Source organism: Schistocerca gregaria, chromosome 2 (genome assembly GCF_023897955.1).
Source record: "Schistocerca gregaria isolate iqSchGreg1 chromosome 2, iqSchGreg1.2, whole genome shotgun sequence".
In the NCBI taxonomy this organism is placed as follows: domain Eukaryota; kingdom Metazoa; phylum Arthropoda; class Insecta; order Orthoptera; family Acrididae; genus Schistocerca; species Schistocerca gregaria.
In genome coordinates this window covers 825,237,302-825,258,262 of record NC_064921.1, presented here as the reverse complement: position 1 = coordinate 825,258,262, position 20,961 = coordinate 825,237,302, and the positions used below count along the sequence as shown (strand labels likewise).

At 38.1% G+C, this 20,961-nt stretch overlaps 1 protein-coding gene across 1 annotated transcript in view; it reads right to left on the bottom strand.

Moving 5' to 3' along the window:
- LOC126335170 (ubiquitin carboxyl-terminal hydrolase 7) overlaps positions 1-14,745 on the bottom strand; it is a 211,638-nt gene extending 196,893 nt beyond the window's left edge. The window contains exons 1-5 of the mRNA XM_049998152.1: positions 9,312-14,745; positions 8,948-9,031; positions 8,688-8,866; positions 6,044-6,140; positions 1,519-1,637 (exon numbers count right to left, since the gene is read on the bottom strand). Of these exons, the coding sequence (XP_049854109.1) occupies positions 1,519-1,637; positions 6,044-6,140; positions 8,688-8,866; positions 8,948-9,031; positions 9,312-9,375 (543 nt within the window). The 5' untranslated portion in view covers positions 9,376-14,745. The remainder of the gene's footprint in view (positions 1-1,518; positions 1,638-6,043; positions 6,141-8,687; positions 8,867-8,947; positions 9,032-9,311) is intronic.
- Positions 14,746-20,961: the final 6,216 nt, after the last annotated feature.

Sequence of the window (20,961 nt, the reverse complement as noted above, 5' to 3'; positions counted from 1 at the left end):
TATTTTTGGATTCAAAGAGCATGCTTCAATTGTTTCGTACTGTCCGAAAAAGGGAAAGGTTGTAACTTTGCTCACTACAATGCATTCAAGACAGGGAGATTGTGAAGAATGCAAGCCAGCAATGATTCTGGATTATAATAAAACAAAATCATCAGGAGTAGATACTATGAACAAGCTGGTTAGAACATACACTACAAAGAGAATGAGCAGAAGGTGGCCAATGGTATTATTTTACAACATGATTGATATCCATGCACTGAATGCATTTATCATCTGGCTACATCTTACACCAGACTGGGCAGAAAGGACCAACCACAAGAGACGGGCATTTCTCATATAATTAGGAAAGCAACTCATCGGAAGAAAGCCAGACAAAATTATTTCTCCAGTCCCCCTTTTAAAAAAAAAAAAAAAGGGGGGGGGGAGGGGTTGGGTGGGGGAGGTATCTGTTTACAAAAGGTCTGACAACAGAAAATTCACCAATAAATGTTCAAAATTTGGATGTTCTGTGTGTAAAAACCACTCTGCAATTTATTGCTGCAAGTGTAATTCGTAATAAATGTCAATCGTCAATTCGGGATTTCATCAAAAATGTTTGTAGTTTCATCAGAATCGTTTGTAAATTATACAGAAGTAAATAATTAAAAAATATATGCATTTTAATTTAATGTAATGTCACTGACATGTTTTAGAATGTGGAAAAAATAAAGAATGTGATTTTATTCTACCATTATTATAACTATCGTTAATTAAAAAAATGAATTCCGTTAGGGTCACTAATGACCCCAATGGTACTCAGTGTAACAAAGAACACTCGGTATTAGAAGGGTTAACTACTGACAACAATGGCAGAGACAGCTATTGAAAGCTCGAGTGTTTTACTCGAAGAGATGCAGCTTGTAAACCGACAACATTTCATTGAAACTGAACAAAGTCTCCGATGACGCCTATTTCGACACCTGCAATGAATTGCTCATCTGATGTTTGCTGTGCCACCTTCCTGACAGCCCACTAGTGCTTGGCAAGAAGTTTCAGTATCTAACTGCTGATGCTTACTGCCCTCTCCAGTCTGGCATTCTATGAGGAAACTGTGTTCTAGAAGCTACACATTGTGACAAATGTTGCACCACCTAGTCATCAGTGAGCATCTCATACTCTTTTGCTAATGAACATAAATGCAACAACCTATGTTTCCCTCATTTTCTACATTACTTCGCTAAAATTTAATTTACTTGTTTACAAAATCATACTACTTCAGCAGAGTTACAGCTATTCCATTAAACATTCCTTCTGCAAATACAAATGAAAAGGAAGCTTCATTCCATCCACTAAACCTCAACTGCTCTCTAACATTGCCTTCAGTAATGTCTACTGACAGTCTGCAAATTACCACTGGCTGGTCGAAACAGGTAACAGCACAGAGAAATGCTCACGATTGTGCCAAAACTAAAGCAGCATAATAATTTAGCCATACTGTTATTTACAAAATTACTTTTTATAGTAAAAAGTTATACCAACCTCCAGCGTAATTGAGTCATCTTTAACATACTCCTTATCCGATTCTAGAACATCCTGCCAGGACATAAAATGGCTAAACCCCCAGTCATTTTCTTTGCTGTAGAAGAGGTGCTGTATCGCTACAAACAGAAGTACAAATTTAAAAGTTATGTTTGCTAGCAGCGAGCTAATAACACATTCTCATACAAAATATGCATTGAATAACCAATAATTCACAGACAGAAATCATTTACTCTTGTAGTGCAGAAGTTTGGGATCCAGAATGTGACAAACAGAGGAAGTCTGACACTTGAGCCTACAAACTGTGTTTGACTGTGCTCCTAATAGTTGAACCATCTAAACACACCTTATGGGCCATCTCAAATTGTAACTTGAATACATTCTTTCCATTCCTGTCACCTTCCCCTGAGGGTCTCCCATAATGGTTTGGGACTAGCACGTCTCTAAAAAGGACATTATGGGGTGAGCATTTCACTTAATTACAGCTTCAATATAGTAAATGAGATGTAATTCTTCTTCACTATTTGTACAATAAATGCTATGTTGACTTTTTGAATGATTGAAGGAAAGCCAGCAGAAAGCTGTAGCTCTGTGTTGACTCAGTTGGTGTGTTCAGATAATTCAACTAGTAATCATACTGACCATAAAAAAATCAAGCATCTGGTAGAGCGCAAGTTTTGCACCCAATTTTTGATTTGTCACTAACATGAACACTAACAGAAACTCTGTTGTAATAACTTTACCATATTTTACTTGAAAAAATTTTTGCTCAATGCAAATAATTGTTACAGTTGTTGTATGACAAAGCTTTCTTTTCCAACCTGCTTGAACGAGACAGTCTGGCACTATTATAAGTTCTGTGCACAAATTCAACAACTGAACAGGGTGATTAAACAAAGCAGAGAAAGGAGTCAATTTTCCCATTTCTTTCTGAAGTGCCCTTTATCCATCTGGAACATACACACGCACACTCGCACCCTTGCCAGAGACACTGGTCATGTGAGTGAGAGCTGTGTGTGTGTTTCGGAAGAAGGCCTTCTAGCTGAAAACTTAGATGTTTAGTAGTCTTTTTGTTGTTCCTGTCTCCGACTACCTCTCCACTGAATGGTGAGTAGCAATCTATCAGTTTCGTCATTCTACTAAAAGAAATAAGATGGACAACTTAAATGACTTTATAGAAGCGAACCTGCAGAACTAGTACTCCTGAAAGAAAGGATACTGCGGAGACATGGCTTAGCCACAGCATGGGGGATGTTTCCAGAATGAGATTTTCACTCTGCAGCAGAGTGTGCGCTGATATGAAACTTCCTGGCAGGTCCCGAGTTCGAGTCTCGGTCGGGCGCACAGTTTTAATCTGCCAGGAAGCTTCATATCAGTGCACACTCCGCTGCAGAGTGAAAATCTCATTCTGGAAACTATAGAATACTTATGAGACTGTCAGGTCAATAAAACAGTATTAGTAAATAATGCAATACCCTTAAAAGAAAGTAATGGGGGATTTAGATGAAGGCATTAAAAAGTGGGGTCAGGCCTATTTGGAAATCATCATGAGTCGGGTAGCTTCCGTGTTTGCCTAATCACAGTGAAAGTAGGGTTCTTCAATAAAATGTTTGTCACTGATAATAAAGGCACCAAATCTGTGGTAAGTTGGGAGCAGTTCGTTTAGGAATATATTCACATGTCAGTCCACTTTGGCCAATGCAGAGTCGGAAAATAATTTCAGATTTTTGGCAGCACATTTAGCATGAAGACATTCACGCAGTTGTTTAATATTTGACAGTGCACAGCTTGCAACAAGTAGCTACAGCATACCACCTCATATTCCATTAAGTTAGAAGTTGCTTGATTAGAGCCATCTTTAAATCAAGGAACTGTATCTTGAATTCTAGAGGACATCATTTTTCAAAGACTCTTTGGACAACCTCAGTCTGCAGGTCTGTTTCTTGGGTTTCCGAATCTCTAGGTATACAGATAAATAGGATCGGCCTTCTGGGGGAGGGGAGGGAGTATTGGTGTGTGTGTGTGGGGGGGGGGGGGGGGGGGGATATTCAATTCATTCAGTTCTGGTTTAATTGTTTTAGCAGAGCAGTTTTAAGCATATGTTTTTCTGCAGCTTCAAATAGAATGAATATTCCTTTTCTTTAACAATATTAGGGAAAGGATAGATTGCTATTCACTATAAGGATGACTCATTGAGTTGCAGAAAGGCACAATGAGAAGACTGTTACACATTATAGCTTCTTGAGCCAGACACACACACACACACACACACACACACACACACACACACACACACACACACACACACAATGCACATAAATATCTACACAGAAGAATACTCTGAGGACATGGCCCTTGAAACCGATCACCTGAGATCCCAGCACAACTTCTGCTGTATCGACGATATGTTTGTGGTATGGCAGCCAGGCACTGGATGATGTGTTTGTGGGGCAGGAGCATGACAGACAGGCACTGGATGAGTTTCTGGACCACCGTAACAGCACTCATCAAAACACTGTTTCCATTATGGAAATACATGAGAATGATTGTCTCCCTTTCCTGGACATACTGGTAAAGAAGAACACAGATGGTACACTAGGCCATTCTGTATATAGGAAGAAGGCTCACATAGACCTGTACTGCATGCAACAAACTGCCACCATCCAACACAACAGCTGACCATTGTGATATATACAGGCATGTTAACTGTGATAAAGAAAGTCTCCCAGCTGAACTATAACACCTGAAGGAAATATCCTGAAAAAAAAAATGAGTACTGTAAGCACTGATTAGTACATTCAAAGAAGAGAAATGATGCAGCAAACCAGTAAGAGGAAGTAGAAGACATGAGACTCACTTTCTATCCATGCTTGGAACTGGTTTTAGCAAAAATTGCAGAGCTACTTGAAAAAAAAATCACACACAAAATCTGTCTTCCAACCACCACCAAGGATGAAAGAGCGGCTCAGCTCTGCAAAAAGACTCACTTAACTGAATGTACCTGGGATTACAAAATCGCCTGTGAATCTGGTCAACAATACACTTGACAGACACAGTGATGTCTTTCAAAACGCCATGAGAAGCAATCAGGTGTGTGCAACTGGGACAAACAGATAAATCAATGACAGCAGATCATAGCATCAAGTAACACCACAGCTTTTACTTTCAGAACACCAAGATGTTGCTCCAAGCAACCAGCTTTTGGGATAATACCATAAATAAGTACACTGAAATACAGATTCCTGAGAATCTGGTCAACAGTGATGAAGGATACCAACAGTGTGCAGCACAGAATCTCACTAGTGGCAATGCAAGAAGAATGTGCCCTGTATAGTCCATCTCACAAGACACAGCTTGAATATCCAGACAGATGTGAACATGCACTCGCTACCCCCACCACAGCAACGCCCCCCCCCCCCCCCGCACCTGCTGGCCAGACAGCCACCCTCAGCCAGCTGGAGGGGGGCATACTGTCAGTACAAATTTTATGGAATCTAAAATACTGACACTTCATCAAATATGATGAGAATGACATAATTTAACATGTTGCAGTAATTTAACACTGCCACCCAGCTGGGAACCAAAGAGATTTTCATCATTAGTTTATAGTATGTTGCACCGTGTGAAACAAATACATCACATAAAACAACAACAAAACCAACATAAATCATGGTTTTTACTTTACCAGCCTCAAGCACTGTCTGCAACAGATTGGTAAACCGCCCAAGGTAACAGATTCAAATGGCTCTGAGCACTATGGGACTTAACAGCTGTGGTCATCAGTCCCCTAGAACTTAGAACTACTTAAACCTAACTAACCTAAGGACATCACACACATCCATGCCCGAGGCAGGATTCGAACCTGTGACCGTAGCAGTCGCACGGTTCTGGACTGCGCCCCTAGAACCGCGAGACCACCGCGGCCGGCCAAGATAACAGAGAAATATGAAAATGGCAAACAGAATGTAAGGAGTCACAGTCTATTCCAGACTGTTTACTGCTGCGGTAGCTGTCCTGTAACTACTAACTGTCCATCATTTTGTTATTCCGACCAACATATAGAATCCACTCCTGTGAGGCGGGATTTTTGACAGTCGTTTCACAAGCAGAATGGCTCTCTCTTTCTTCCCCACCCTCCCCCTTTTTCTTGCAGTCTCCCCCACTGCAGATTGTCAGGCTCGACTGCAATATTTTCATCATGAGTAAACATAACTGTCGCACACTGTCCATACGTCTGATGTTTATCCAGTTTCTTCTAGTGCCAAGGACTGGAAACGGCACACACTATTTAAGATAGTGTAACATTTATGTATGTCTAGTATATTACCTTTAATGAGACTTAGCACTAATAGCCTGCCAATATTCCAACTTATTAACTTCCTCACAATAAGCCAAAACAGAGAACCCATGCCTCTTAAAGCCACCAAATCTAATGAAAACTCAAATTTTTAAACCAAACAAATTTACATAATTTGTGTGCACTTTCACCTGGCACATGCATATAATCGAATAAACAAAGACTTACTCCGAGAGAATGGTGGGACGCCCTCCTTATTGCTCAGCAACCTCAGTTCGGCAGTAGCATTGCAACTCCACGATGTTGATTCCGATTCTCCATTACACTACAGAGAATGTGAGAAATTCAGAATGTATTAAATATATCTAATTTGCAGTTCACATGCCTTACATCATCTAAATAACATTTCACAGACAACTTATCTGTACCAAAATATGTCAATTAACCAACAAGAATTATCTCCATCTTGTGAATCTATAATTTTTATTAACATTCAAGAGAAAAACTCTTGTTTACTACATTCAAAGTAGGGTACAAAGCTCAGCAAAAACAGAGATTGTAGTACCACCTGCCAGCTGTGACCATCAGCATCATGGATATAGCTGACACCCTTATTTCCACACATACAATATTGCAACCATGGTGGCAATCACTGCACATGTCAACACACGCAAATAATTAAAAAATCTAATTGCAGAAAAACTGTAAAACCAATGGGGCAACCATGATAATTAAGGGGGTTTTAGACAGGGAAAAACTAAATATACTACTACCAGAATAATGAAAATGGGCCAAAACAAATACTAGTGCAAAAATCCTCAGTAATCAACATAGCTGCAATAAAAAAGAACCTAAAGAAGCTGGTATCTGAAATTTCACTTGACCTATACAGCTCAAATGAACAAACACATGGGTCCAAAGCCTGGTAGCAGAAATTACTTTTGACCATGAAATCTTCATGACCACAAGACAACATACAATTTCATATTTTCCAATACATAACACTTTAAACTATACAGCTAATACAAAGTCCACAGAACCACAAAAACAAAACTTGTCGATACAACTAGTAACGAAAACCTAACCTTACCAATGTAAATAAAACAAACTCCATGAAACCTACCAATAACAACTCAACATAATTATCACCGACTACAACACAACTCAAAAACAAAATTAACTGATACCAATTTTGATATACAAGAAACACACAATTATGCACAAAACATGTGTACCATATATACATCATAGAAAATAAAACCATTTATCAATCAACAGCAGCCGATACATATTTAGCAAATATAAAACAATGGAAATGTCAGGTAGGAATATCAACAAGGTAGGAGAGGCAGATTGCTGCTTACCGTAAAGAATACATTAAGCTGCAGACAGGCACAATCAAAAGGCACTTACATAAAGATTTAAGTCATGGCCTTCATCAGCAAAAGAGAAACACACGAGTACTCCTCATACATACATGATGGAAAACACCGACAGCTAGCACTGGAATGCCTAAGTTGTTCAAGTCTGCTGTCACGTGTGCATAATGTGTGCTTGCTTGTATGCAAGAATGGTGTGTGAATTTCTTTCATTGATGATGGCTATGGCCAAAAGCTTTAGGCAAGTGTCTTTATTGTGCCTGTCTGCAGCTTAATGTGTCGTCTTCAGTTTTTCCTACATTGTTAATCTAGTGAAAATAGCATGTCATCAAAACAATCTCTTGAACATCCAGTCCAAACTTCTCAAATCAGGTACTCCTCCAGATAGAATGTCATACATTGTCTCACCAATAATGTCCTGGTCTGAAATGCAGCCACTTAGTTCAATCCCATGCTTTACCCACAAACTTAAAAATTCACACACCTATCAACTAACCTGTAGGAACTGACTTGGTCAACAAGAAGTTGTCTTCCCCCCCCCCCCCCCCCCCAGCTCAACCAGTACTTAAGAAAGCTGATTGCTGTACTGCATTCCCATTTGGTAGTCTGGTTTCAAATGTTTGCCCCACCATCCAACTAAAAGTTTTTTGTGTTTTCCCTAAACAACTTAAGGTAAATACTGGGAAGGTTCATCTTCCCTGTATTTCCACAAGCTGAGTTCAGTTCATCTCAAATATACCTTGTTCACAATATCTTCAGCCTCAATTTTTCTTCCATTTTCTGAATTGTTTGATTTTTATATGCATATAAAAAGATGGCCATTTTATTTCCCTAAGGCTGAAGATACAATTAATGAAACTTTAAGCCATAGTAACTCTTTCGTTGACATAAATTTCCTTGAAATTTCCCTATAGTAAACTGAACCAAATAATTACAAAGGGCATCAAAATGCCTTTAATATGTTCATAAGTGAAACAGCATATTTTCATAAAATGCAAATTATAATCCAAAATCTATAGTTTACTGCACAATAGCCGTCCTGAGCTTCATTTTCAGCATCACTAAGATATCTCTATGGTTCCCCTCACATCTCATTAAAAACAATAACATCTCTTCATATTTGCCAAATAACTTTATTTCTCAACTACTTTCAACCAAGACACAATGATGTGCTGTAGCATATTACTTTTAAGACCCTCCTCACATAAATGAACAGCAGAGAGAGAAAGAAAGAGAGAGAGAGAGAGAGAGAGAGAGAGAGAGAGAGAGAGAGAGAACTTGAATCTATAGTGCATTTTATGGGCAATGGCATTCAATTGCAGTTATGGATTCAAAACAACACAAGTATATTCCACTTATATTTCCAATAGCAATTACATAGAGCTCTTCTGTAAAATGGCGTGAGTTATAAACAGATGAGAGGATATAAGTCGCCATTCAACTATGATTTAAAAGCATGAGGTGTAGAGAAAACAGTAATTTGACACACTAACCTGGAGGAAAAAACCTAGACTTCTCTGATTTTGTCTATCTTGGGCAGGACTTGTTCTTGGCATCACCATGATCTTCCAGGGTAGATTTCTCACGTAGGTTGGAGGGGACAATTGTGTGTCTTTCAGTTTGCTGAAGTTTGTTACAGTATACCTGAAGGTGGCTTCCGAACGGGCTTCATCTGCATTAACATAGCATACAGTTAAGTCTCAATCTGCGCAACCTTTCTGCTACTTACCCTAAACTAACACAAATAACCTACCTTCTTCCATTTCCGCGTCCTGTGACACGGTTTGATCTTGTGTCTCACCGTTCATTTGGGTCTCTCCGCCACCGTCTACTCCACCTGCATCAACGAAATTACGAACGAGTACATTTAGTCTTGGACATTTAGAAAAACTACCCTTTCCCGCACATATCAAAACTGACATGCGGTGAGTGGGCAATATCGAACATAAGCCGACAGATAAAGTTTGCACAATGACAGTTGCTGCAATGTGTACGTGACTTGACACTATTAATAAATGACTCCTGCGTGTATTCTACAAATTAGTGGCAAGAACTGTTAATGGCATAGCGCGACTAAGGCAAAAGTTGAGCTGTAAATTAAAGTCAGATTAACTTGCCTTCTTGTGTGTCCATCTCCTCTACGTCATTATTTTGATTTTCCTTGTCATTTACGTGATTCATATTTTCAACTGTCGTGATCTGAATTTTTGGTTTTTTTAAATTAAGACTAACTGTACGATCTTTCCCAGAACCGACTGAGTTTTTACCGGACACCGTCACTTTAACGTGTTTACTTGCAATGCGCCCAATGTCTGCGGATTTCTTCACCCCCTGTTACCAGGGGAAACGACCGAACCATATATAATACACGTAATTTTATAATCACTAAATCTTAAACATATAAAAACTTATGTTGCACAGATCACAATTCACCAATTTCACACGAAAATAAACAAAATGGTGGTTCATAGGCGCATTTAAGTAGCAAGACTCGCTTCTTGACCCACAGCCTTCTTGACTACTCACGTCGAAGTGGGTTTAGGTTAGGTTCAGCGCCACAAGACACGAAGACAATCTCTGATTAGTAGAAGCCCGCTAAATACGAAATGTGTTATCTGTACTGTAAAAAAGAAGCGATGTGAAGCGTAACGGCGAGGAAGACGGTGTGAGGTTATGTGAATTCGAATCTCTATATGTAAACATATACTTCGATTATTCTTGGAAATAAGTCTCGTGTTGAGATAGTGATGGTAACCGCGTCAATATATGACGAGAATTAAATGATGTTATGGCAAGAGAAAACAGTAAATTCATACCATCTATGAAGTCACCGTGAACAGCAATGTGAAAATGAATAATGACGGAACATAAACAACAGAATCGTATAACACAGACATTTCAGAATCTCTTCAAAAGTTATTATTTTTATATAATATAAAAAAAAACTTTGATCACAAAAGGAGTCACCGCATTAAAATACATTCAGTGTATTTGTTTAAGTATGTAATGTTTCGGATTACACAGGGCCACTAGATGATTATGAAATTTACTGTCACAACACATCGAAGACATTCCCTTGGCGGCTGTTGCACCAAATTTGATCGCCATTAATTGTAAACCCGGATCAATTACTTTTAAATTGTATCCGCAAAAATAATACTTCAGTTAATTTTGACGCTGTGAATGTGCAGAGATTTCGTAGCGTGCAGTATGAGTAAGATTATCTCACATACCTAAACATTTGTTGAAAGTAAAATGTGCTTTCATTGAGGATCACAGCATTTAGTCCATTAAGTGGAACTTATTTTTATAAGCTACAGGCCTGCATTATTATTCTAAGAAATTACAACCTGGGGGGGAGAGCGGGAATTAAATTATTTTTGAGTGTCCTGGTTTATACAGTGTTTATATTGGTTTATATTGTGTGTTTCGGGAGTGCTAATGTGCCCCTAGTTCCCAACTCCCTCACAAAGTCCAAGGTATATATGTGGTGTTAAGATGGTAATTGGAGAGTTGCTGGGGCCAATGAATGTGAAATATACAGAAAACTAGTGCCAGAAAGGGGCAGCTCCATAGTGAGTCAAAGTCAAACAGAAAACCTGCTTTAGAAAAAAAGAAAAAAAAACTGGTATTAAGGTATATGTGAAATGTTGCACTGACAGCAAAAAAAAAAGAGTGGCAAATAAAACATTCATTGTCCACAGAAACAAGACAAAAGCAGTGTGATCAGTTGCTGAGTGATATTATGAACAAATGTCAAGATGTTTTGAAAATTAGATTTGAAAGTGTTATAGTAAACCCTGTTGAGATATCCAGTTATTTCAATGAATTCTTAACTAATCAGATGTAGAAATGACAGCCTATCAAGACATGACAAATATTTCATAAATTTGGAAAAGAGCCAGAAGACATATTAAACAATTTGAAAAAAAAAAAAAAAAAAATGCCGCAAGATGAAGTATTATCTTCAAAAAAAAAAAACTCGTGTGGGTGGGATAAAATACATTTGCCAATCAGAAGAAAAACACTGTGAATATCATCAGTGAGTTTGCTCAAAAGATATGCTCTACATTTGATGAGGGTAAAAAGGTTACAGAAATATTCTGTATTCGTACAAGTTCGTTTGATTCAGAGAACCGCTCCTTATGTCTTCACAAATTTCAGATCCATGGAATCAGGGATACTGCTCTATAGTGGTTCAACTCTTACTTAACAGCTAGCAAACAAAGAGTAATTGTAACTTCAGATTCAAGCAATTACTACTCAGACCGGAAAAAAAAATCGTAGGAGCTCCACAAGATTTGATATGGTCTTCCTATATGTTCCTTTCCTAGGTAAATGACCTACCACTTGATATTGATGTTCATTCAGTTTTCTTTGCTGATGAAACATCAGTTCTAATTACAAATGAGGTGCCTAAAATAATTGCAGAAAGTTTCGAAAATACTTTTAAAAAACTTGACTCTTCATTCCATCAAAATGGACTAAAAAAACTTAACTGAAACCAAAATGAAGCAATCTGATAGTAACTAATTAGAATGACATGAAATAAAAATTACATGCTTTGCTTAGGATATCGCAGAAGCAAACCATGTGAAGTTCAGAGGTCTAACTCTCGAATAAAATTTAAATTGGAAGATACACTCAGGCAACTTAGGAAATAAACTGAATACCTTAGCATTCGTTGTGGTATTTTGTCAAGTGTCACACATGTTGTTACGAGGAAGATAGTCTATTACTGCTACTTTGAGTTGGTTGTTGGTTATAGTGTAGTGTTCTAGGGAAATTCAGCAAACATCACAAGGCTCCTAGTATTATCAAAGATAATAATCAGGAACAGGTGTTGCAAAGCTACAGATATCCTGTCAACAAATGGTCAGATATTTAAAAGTACTATCCATTTTCTCCGTTTCTGTTTTCTTATATTTATTTATTTATTCACCTAAATATCATCTCACAATGATAAAGGAACTGTCATGATAGTACAATGAAAATCAATAACTCAAAGTGCCCACAGAATATACAAGCCTGCTTTAAGAGGACAGAACAGGATTTCAGTAAAAACCAGTTGACATGCACTTGACACGTACCACAACTACAGCACTCACAACAGAGAGAATTTTAAACCTCTTACACATCATTCAAAACTCCATGCCCAAATGCCAAAGTACACAGGGATAAAAACGTACACTAAAGTAAAAATCAATGATATATTTAACATGGAGACTGGTTCCCAAAAAGTATTGCCCTTCACTGACCTGTTGGGAAAGTGTAATTATTATATTGAAGATTTCATTGAAAACAGTTTCACGGTTTGAACAAACTAAAAACTACAGTATTTGTGCACTTAAAATACAAAATGTGAGAAGGGGAGGGGGAGGGTGGCACTAGATAACTTTTACCTATAAACCCATGCATGATTACAGTGGAATCTCACATAGCAAGCATAATTTCTTCCAGAATCTGTGTTTCATCTTATTCATGCCATTTATTCAAAGAAAATTATACATACACTATTATGTACTTTATTATTCATGATTCATAACTAATTCTTTTTTACTAGAAAGCCATCTATAGTCATTTATCTCAACCGATGCTTCAACACCTTAAATAAATCCGACACAGCATTACTGTCAAATAAATTTGTAGCTTGTGTAGCCACTGTTTTATTGGGGTGATGATTTTCAGTGCACGATGCAATCAGATCTCATGCTTTCAGCATTTCTCTTAATTGCACTAGAAGATTGCTGCTTTGGTGTTACCACCACTTCCTCCTCCTCCTCCTCCTCCTCCTCCTCCTCCTCCTCTGAAGAACTCCTCTCCACAGCTTCCTACTGTGAAACACCCTGCAACTCCATAAGCTTTTCAGTGGTCATTTCTTGACAGTGTTCTTCCATAAGCTCATCCATATCAGTCTTAATCCACTTCTAGTCCTGTACTCAAGGTCAAAGACACAATCTCATTGACAACAGGACCACTGCTGTTTAAAAAAAAGGTGATAAATCTGAACTTTTTAACTACTGGCTAATTTCAATTAGCAAGTATTTCAAAAATCCCAGAGGATCATGGCTCGTGTGAATAAACAGGTTATCCTCAGTAAAATCAGTTTAGACTCCGAAAGGTCATTTCAACTGAAAAGGCTATTTTCTCATTTGTTAACCAAATCCTCAAATTGATGAACAATAAAATTTGACTGTATAGATCACTAGATTCTACTTAAAAAGGCTAAGCACGGCACCTGAAATGCTACAGTAGAGATTAGATTAGATTAGATTAGATTAATACTTGTTCCATAGATCATGAATACGACACTTCGTAATGATGTGGAACGTGTCAGGTGACTTGAGGCCTATGTAGAAGACAAGAAACAGAGGACAGTATTGAATAATTCTGCAATGGCATGTGCCTGAAGCACAGAGAAATGTGGAGCACCGCATGGCTCAGTATTTTGTCCCTTATTGTTCTTAATATTCCTCAATGACCTGCCATGGTTTGTGAGCCTAAAGAGTACATTTCACCTTACTTGCGGATCACCCAATTATTATGATTGACAAAGTAATGAACCGCAGTCTAGAGAAGACTATAACCACTATATTCAAAGAATAAAGAATTCACTTAAAATGGACTATCTCTCAGTGTTAACAAGACTCAGTTCATTCAGTTTCACACAACACTCAAAAAAAGGGAAGATATCGAAATAAAATATATTGACAAAGAAAATTTAGAATGGAGTCTTCCAGATTCCTAGGTTTACATTAATAACAACCTAAACTAGTATGTTTGTGACTTGGAAAAATCAGACCTGTGTACCTTGGATATTTCCATTCATTTATGACACATGGCGTATATTCTAGAGAAACCAGTCAAAAACAAATATACTCTTTGTCATCAGTCATCATTGATAGAGTTCACCCTAGATGCTCTTGCATGTATTCTACTAGATGCCAACAAGAATTGTACCATTTACAAAATAAACCGTGCGTGCCATGGTTATAATACAAGAAGTAAACTTGATCTTCACAAATATATAAAAAAAAGCGCATGGTACAGAAAAGCATTCATTTAGTGTAGCATAAAAGTATGCATTAAACTTCCAGTACATATACATATCAATCATTGGGGATCTGACTAAATTCAAAAAACCAACCAAAACTTTTTATCTTTTGCATAGCTCTTTTTATTCTTTGCAGGAATTTTTGACAGAGTGTAATACTTTTTTCATTCTTTGCAGGAATTTTTTGACAGAGTGTAATACTTTCCAAATTATTTTTAATTTTAGGCATCACATTTGAATTTTCCATTTACAATGGTACATCACTTATTGATAGAATGCTTTAAATATGAATTAGAGAACAAGCTTTATTATTTATTTGTATGACTACTGTTATCTGAGGTTTCTGTATTGACCTTTACGTGTATCCTACTGTATGAGATTTAGACTGTAAGACTTATAACTATTAATTATCTTTATTTCTATAATAATTTGACATATTCTTTGTCCTAGAGACACACTTGCATGAAGGAATTACGGAACTGGAAAATAAATAAATAGAAATGTATATCAGAAAGATTATGTGTATGTATCAATCATTTCGCAACATGCAAACACAAAATGACATGGAAAAAGTCAGTTTACATGATATGTATACATTATTGGGCATAAATGGACACATTATTTAATAGCTGTACACTAAAACACTATTTTTTTCCAGGCTACCTGTTTTTACACTTTCTGCAAAATCTGCAGCTATTTGTCCTGTTTCAGTGAAAAGCAAACCACTCGGTTCTTTCTTTACTCAGCTGATAACTGTGTTGCCAGTGGCCTTGCCACAGTGGTAACACCAGTTCTTGTCAGATCACCACAGTTAAGTGCTGTCTCGCTCGGCTAGTACTTAGATGGGTGACTGTCTGGGCTGCTGAGCACTCTGTTGGCAAGTGGGGTGCACTCATCCCTTGTGAGGTCAACTGAGGAGCTGCTTGATTGAGAGGTAGCTACTCTGCTTACAAAGCTGGCAGTGGTTGGGAGAGCAGTGTGCTGACCACATTTCCTCCTCTGAATCCAGTGACGCCTATCAGCTGAGGATGACACGGCAGTTGATCAGTACCGCTTGGCCTTCCGAAGCCTGTTCAGATGGAGCTTACAATTTTAGACAACTGTGTTAACCCTGGGCTGGTCAAGGTTCTGTAAAACCTCCACAAACCCCTCATAAGTGCCTGCTGTTGCTGCTTCTGTTTCCTCCAGGTCACATATAATACTATACTCTAAGCTGCTACCTAGGCAGTTTCCCAGTTCTCCTATTACAAGTACCTGATCTTCTACATCAAAATTTCTATTCTGGTCTACACCAAGCTTTTCCTTTAGAATTTTCCCTATATTCCTTCCATAACAGTTAATTAGCAGAAGGTCTCTTTTTTTTCTAGTTGATTATTCTAACAACCTAGCCTTACACTTCTTCCTCTGAGTCTGCTGCACTCTTCTTTGCTCAAAATTTGGTTGCAGCTCTTCTGTTTCAGATAACAAGTCAGACTGATTGTTAAAAAGGATTCAAATTTGATTTCTGAAGGTTTTTCCTTTTGCTTATTGCCTGTTACCTTTTCCCAGTTCCCATTGTGTCTTTCCCCACTGAATCTATCTTTTCAAAAATACTAATATCTTAAAATTTTTAGCTATATATCCATATCCATACGTATTAGAAAAATATATGTATGTATGTTCATTCCACATATCCTAAACCACTTTATCAACTTCAGCTAAACTTGGTACACATGTCACTTACTGTCTGGAAAGAACCACTGTGTGCATAAGAACCAATCATCTCTGAAACGGGTGTGGGTGCAGGTGAAAAATTAGCATAGTTCATAATGCACAAATGGTCAGACTATATTTAGCCAGTATTTGACAACGAGAGCACTTAATCTCTTGTAACCAATTTTACACATAATTTCAAATCCTTACAAGACCTTTTTTGCTGACCCCCCCCCCCCCCCCCCCCACACACACACACACAAAACAATGAAACGAAAAAAGTTTATCATTAAATACATTCTTCTTCTCGATGCACATCAGGTGTGACTTTTTAACTTATTACTTCTTTAGTATGCAACAAATTTTGCAGACAGTATTCACATATATCACTGGATGTAGATGCAAAATTATGTCAATGTATGACACTTAATTCAAATTAATGATGATGTAAATAAAATAGAAAGAATCTTGGAATCTTTGTTTTTAATATATATGACACTTAATTCAGTAGATATGACATAATAAACAGTGATATGTGTGAAAGCAAAACTGCAAGGTGAAATTCACTTGAGACACAGGTGATATATGTGTTAAATATGAGATGTGTGTACTTGGCCAAAGCCACAGGTAAAAAATTCTTCAACCTCTAGATCAATTTCGACCAAACTTGGTACACATGTTAATTACTATTTGTAAAGAAATTCTGTGGGTTAGAAACCAGAAACCTTCCTTTGGAATTGGGGAGTGGGGGTGATAATCTGCAGAGAATTAGCAGCAAGAGAAGATGGACAGCCAGAGAGGGACAACAAGGACACGGACACAGATATGGGGGAGGAAATGGTCAGTGAGAGGAGAGGGGGGGGGGGGGGGATAGAAACAAAAAGAAGAGGAGGAGGCCAGAGAAAGGAGAGAGGAGGAGATAGACAGGGAAAGGGAAGAAGCAGAGACGGACGGAGAGAGGGAGAAGGAGAGATGAACAGAGTGAGTGGAAAGATGAGATGGACAGAGAGGGGAAAGTGGAAACAGACAGAGAAAGGGAAGAGGAAAAGAGGTGGAGGTGGACAGAGAGAGAGGAGCGAGGAGGAGCTGGATAGAGAACAGGGAGAGGAGGAGACGGACAGAGGAGAGGAGGAGGAAGAGATTGACAGAGAAAGGGGAAGAGTAGATAGACAGAGTGGGAGTGGAGGATATGAGCAAGACAAGATGAACAGAGAAAGGAGAGTGGAGGAGATGGACAGATGGAGGAGGATACAGGTAGTGGGGCAGGGGAAGAGGAGATGGACAGAGAGAGGGGAAGGAGGAGATGGGCTTAGAGGGGAGAGGAGGGGATGTATCTAGGGGGATAGAGCAGGTGGACAGAGAGAGGGGCAGGAGGTGATGGACAGAGAGTGGTGATGGGGTTGGTGGAGATGGACAGAGAGAGGGGTAAGGAGAAAATGGACTATTGGAAGACTGGAATAAATATATACCCAAGCAATGCCAGGTACTGAGCTAGTTACAATATACAGTATCAAACTGGCAAATATGACAGCAATGTCGGATACAGTTTTCTCCCTATTCATAATTAGGTCTTTAAGTTATTTACATACTCTTTAATTCATGTGACTACAGAACAGACATACAAAAACTTATGATGCATGCAGTATATTCAGATGATTACAATACTTACATACAGATAAGAAAAACGCTCCTATTATTTACACACAAATTCCTTTACACTCAAAAATTATTTTTCCATTAACTAATTATTAAGAAGTTTCTGCAATGGCTTTTCACCGATACGGTCCTAAAGTCCTGTAGAAAGATACTTTACCAGTTGCACTCCTGAGTACTGAGGACTTTTTCCAAAAGTTCTTAGTCTGAGTGCTATGCTTCTCAGCTTGCCTTTACATCTTCTGTCATATTAATGAGCATCTGTATTTTTTCTGGTTATGTACTGGTCTTGATTCTTGTAATTATTGTTCTGTCTGTGTACAGTACATGAAGGTAAATGTCAAAACTTTTAAATTATGGAAGGCAGTTCAGCATGATTTTATATCTATGTCTACATACATATCCTGCAAGTCATCATATAGTGCATGGCAGAGGATACTTTGTACCACTACCAGTCATTTGTCTTCCTGTTCCAGTCACAATTAGAGCGAGTGAAAAACAACTGTCTATATGCCTCCTACAAGCCCTAATTTATCTTCGTGGTCATTATGTAAAATGCACATTGGTGGAAATAAAAATACTGCAATCAGCTTCAAATGCCAGTTCTGTAAGTATCTCAACAGTACTCTGCAAAAAGAATGCCATCTCGCCTCCTGGGATTCACACTTGAGTTTATAAAGCATCTCCATAATATTCACATGTTTGTCAAGCCTACTGGTAATGTTGCATATCGGCAGTAGGCAACATGTGTCTGCTTTCAGTCAACATCTCTGCCATTCAGAGTTGTCTCTCTGTCACCCAAAAGTTTCTCTCCTCCATCAACTGTGTGTTCATATTAGATAGGCAACACATGTCAATACACCAAGCTCTCTAGAAACACTATGTCGTATGCCATTTGTTCGAAGCTCCACCAGATGCAGCAGCTATGCTTCTTTTGTTTATTTATTTGAGATACATATTTCATAGATTCATTATGGCATGATTATGCATGGATGTGGAACGAGTCAATGCAGATACACTATACTGGGTGATCAAAAAGTCAGTATAAATTTGAAAACTGAATAAATCATGTAATAATGTAGATAGATAGGTACAAATTGACACACATGCTTGGAATGACATGGGGTTTTATTAGAACCAAAAACATACAAAAGTTCAAATAATGTCCAATAGATGGCGCTTCATCTGATCAGAATAGCAATAATTACCATAACAAAGTAAGACAAAACAAAGATGATGTTTTTTACAGAAAATGCTCAATATGTCCACCATCATTCCTCAACAATAGCTGTAGTCGAGGAATAATGTTGTGAACAGCATTGTAAAGCATGTCCGAAGTTATGGTGAGGCATTGGCATCGGATGTTGTCTTTCAGCATCCCTAGAGATGTCGGTCGATCACAATACACTTGCGACTTCAGGTAACCCCAAAGCCAATAATCGCAAGGACTGAGGTCTGGGGACCTGGGAGGCCAAGCATGACGGAAGTGGCAGCTGAGCACACAATCATCACCAAACGACGCGCGCAAGAGATCTTTCATGCGTCTAGCAATATGGGGTGAAGAGCCATCCTGCATAAACATCATATGCCCCAGCAGGTGTTTATCAGCCAGGCTGGGGATGATGCGATTCTGTAACATATCGGCGTACCTCTCACCCGTCACGGTAACAGTTTTGCTGTCCAGCGCCATCTGTCGGACGTTTTGTGAACTTCCCCCCCCCCCCCCCCCCCAATAAAACCCCATGTCATTCCAAGCACGTGTGTCAATTTTTACCTTTCTATCTACATTATTCCTTGGTTTATTAATTTTCAAATTTATACTGACTTTTTTATCACCTGGTAGATATCATACATTACAATACATACTGGAATATTATGCATGGTAGACGAATGATTCAAAACTGGTACATTGTAATAATATAATAGAGATAATAAACAATACAATACAAATATAAAATAGTGATAAAAATACATATACAATGACAAAGGAAATAATCTGAATTACTACTCAAATTATTCATCTCTGCTGAAGAATTTATCTCAAGAGTAGAAACATTTTTCCAGTAGGAATTCCCTTATCTTTTTTTTAATAGCGTATTTTTTCTTTTAGACACTTTATATCACTCGAGAGTGCATTAAAGGTTTTTTTACTTGTGTACTTTACCCCTTTTTTGTACCAGAGACAGATTTTTCCAATCACAGTGCATATCAGCTTTCCGTCTTGTGTTATAATGATGGTATGCCTCATTCGTTTCATATTCAAAGGAATTGAGAAGTTTGAAAGCCATGAGTGAGAGGAGATATTGTGAGGTAGTGGTTAACACACCAGACTGTTTAAAAAGATTGCGACATGAGGCTCTTGGAGGAACACTACAAATAATTCGGACTACATTTTTCTGGCTAACAAAAATTTTTTTCGAAAGTGGTGAGTTACCCCAAAAGATTATTCCATAGCACATCACTGAATGAAAGTAGCCAGAATATGTGAACTTTGATATGTTGATGTCTTCAATTTTGGAGATTAACTGGATGGCAAATGTTGCTGAGCTAAGCTTTTTTAGTGTTTGTTGTATGTGGAATTCCCAGTTGATCTGGTTATTTATGTGAGCACCTAGGGACTTTATTCACTGACTACTCTGTAACTGTTGGCTCTCGTGTGCAATGTTAATTTCTTCTGGGCATATGTAACTGGATTGGAACTGTATGTAATTTGTTTTACTGAGGTTTATTGCTAGAAAATTTGCTGTGAACCAGTTCAGAGCATTTGCAAGTTCTTGGTTGGCACTTAACTCTATGTCAGTGGACGTTTTGCTGGTGGTCACTATACTTGTGTCATCTGCAAACATTGTGATATTGATAGCATTGTTTGAGGACAGGGGTAGGTCATTAATATATATAATAAATAGGAGGGGACCAAGGACTGAACCTTGTGGAACTCCATGATGTACTGTCCCCCAGTCAGACTCTACCTCTCCTACTTGTAGATTGTTAACACCTAATACTATTTTTTGTTGTCTGTCTTCTAGATATGATCTGAGCCAGTTACCCATTTGTCCATGGATTCCGTACTGGGCTGCTTTTCCTTAAAGTATTCTGTGATCGATGCAGTCGAAAGCCTTAGTCAGGTCACAGAATATGCCAACAGGTAATTTTTTCTTGTCAAGGCATTCTAAAATGTTATTTGTAAGTGCATAAATTGCTTCTGCTGTAGATATACCTGATCTGAAAGAAAATTGTTGTTTACTAATTAGTGCAAATTTTTCAAGGTGATTGACAATCCTGATGTATAATAATTTTTAAAGATTGTAGAAAATGCTGTTACAAGAGAGATAGGATGATAGTTGGAAACAACTGTGGGATCACCTTTT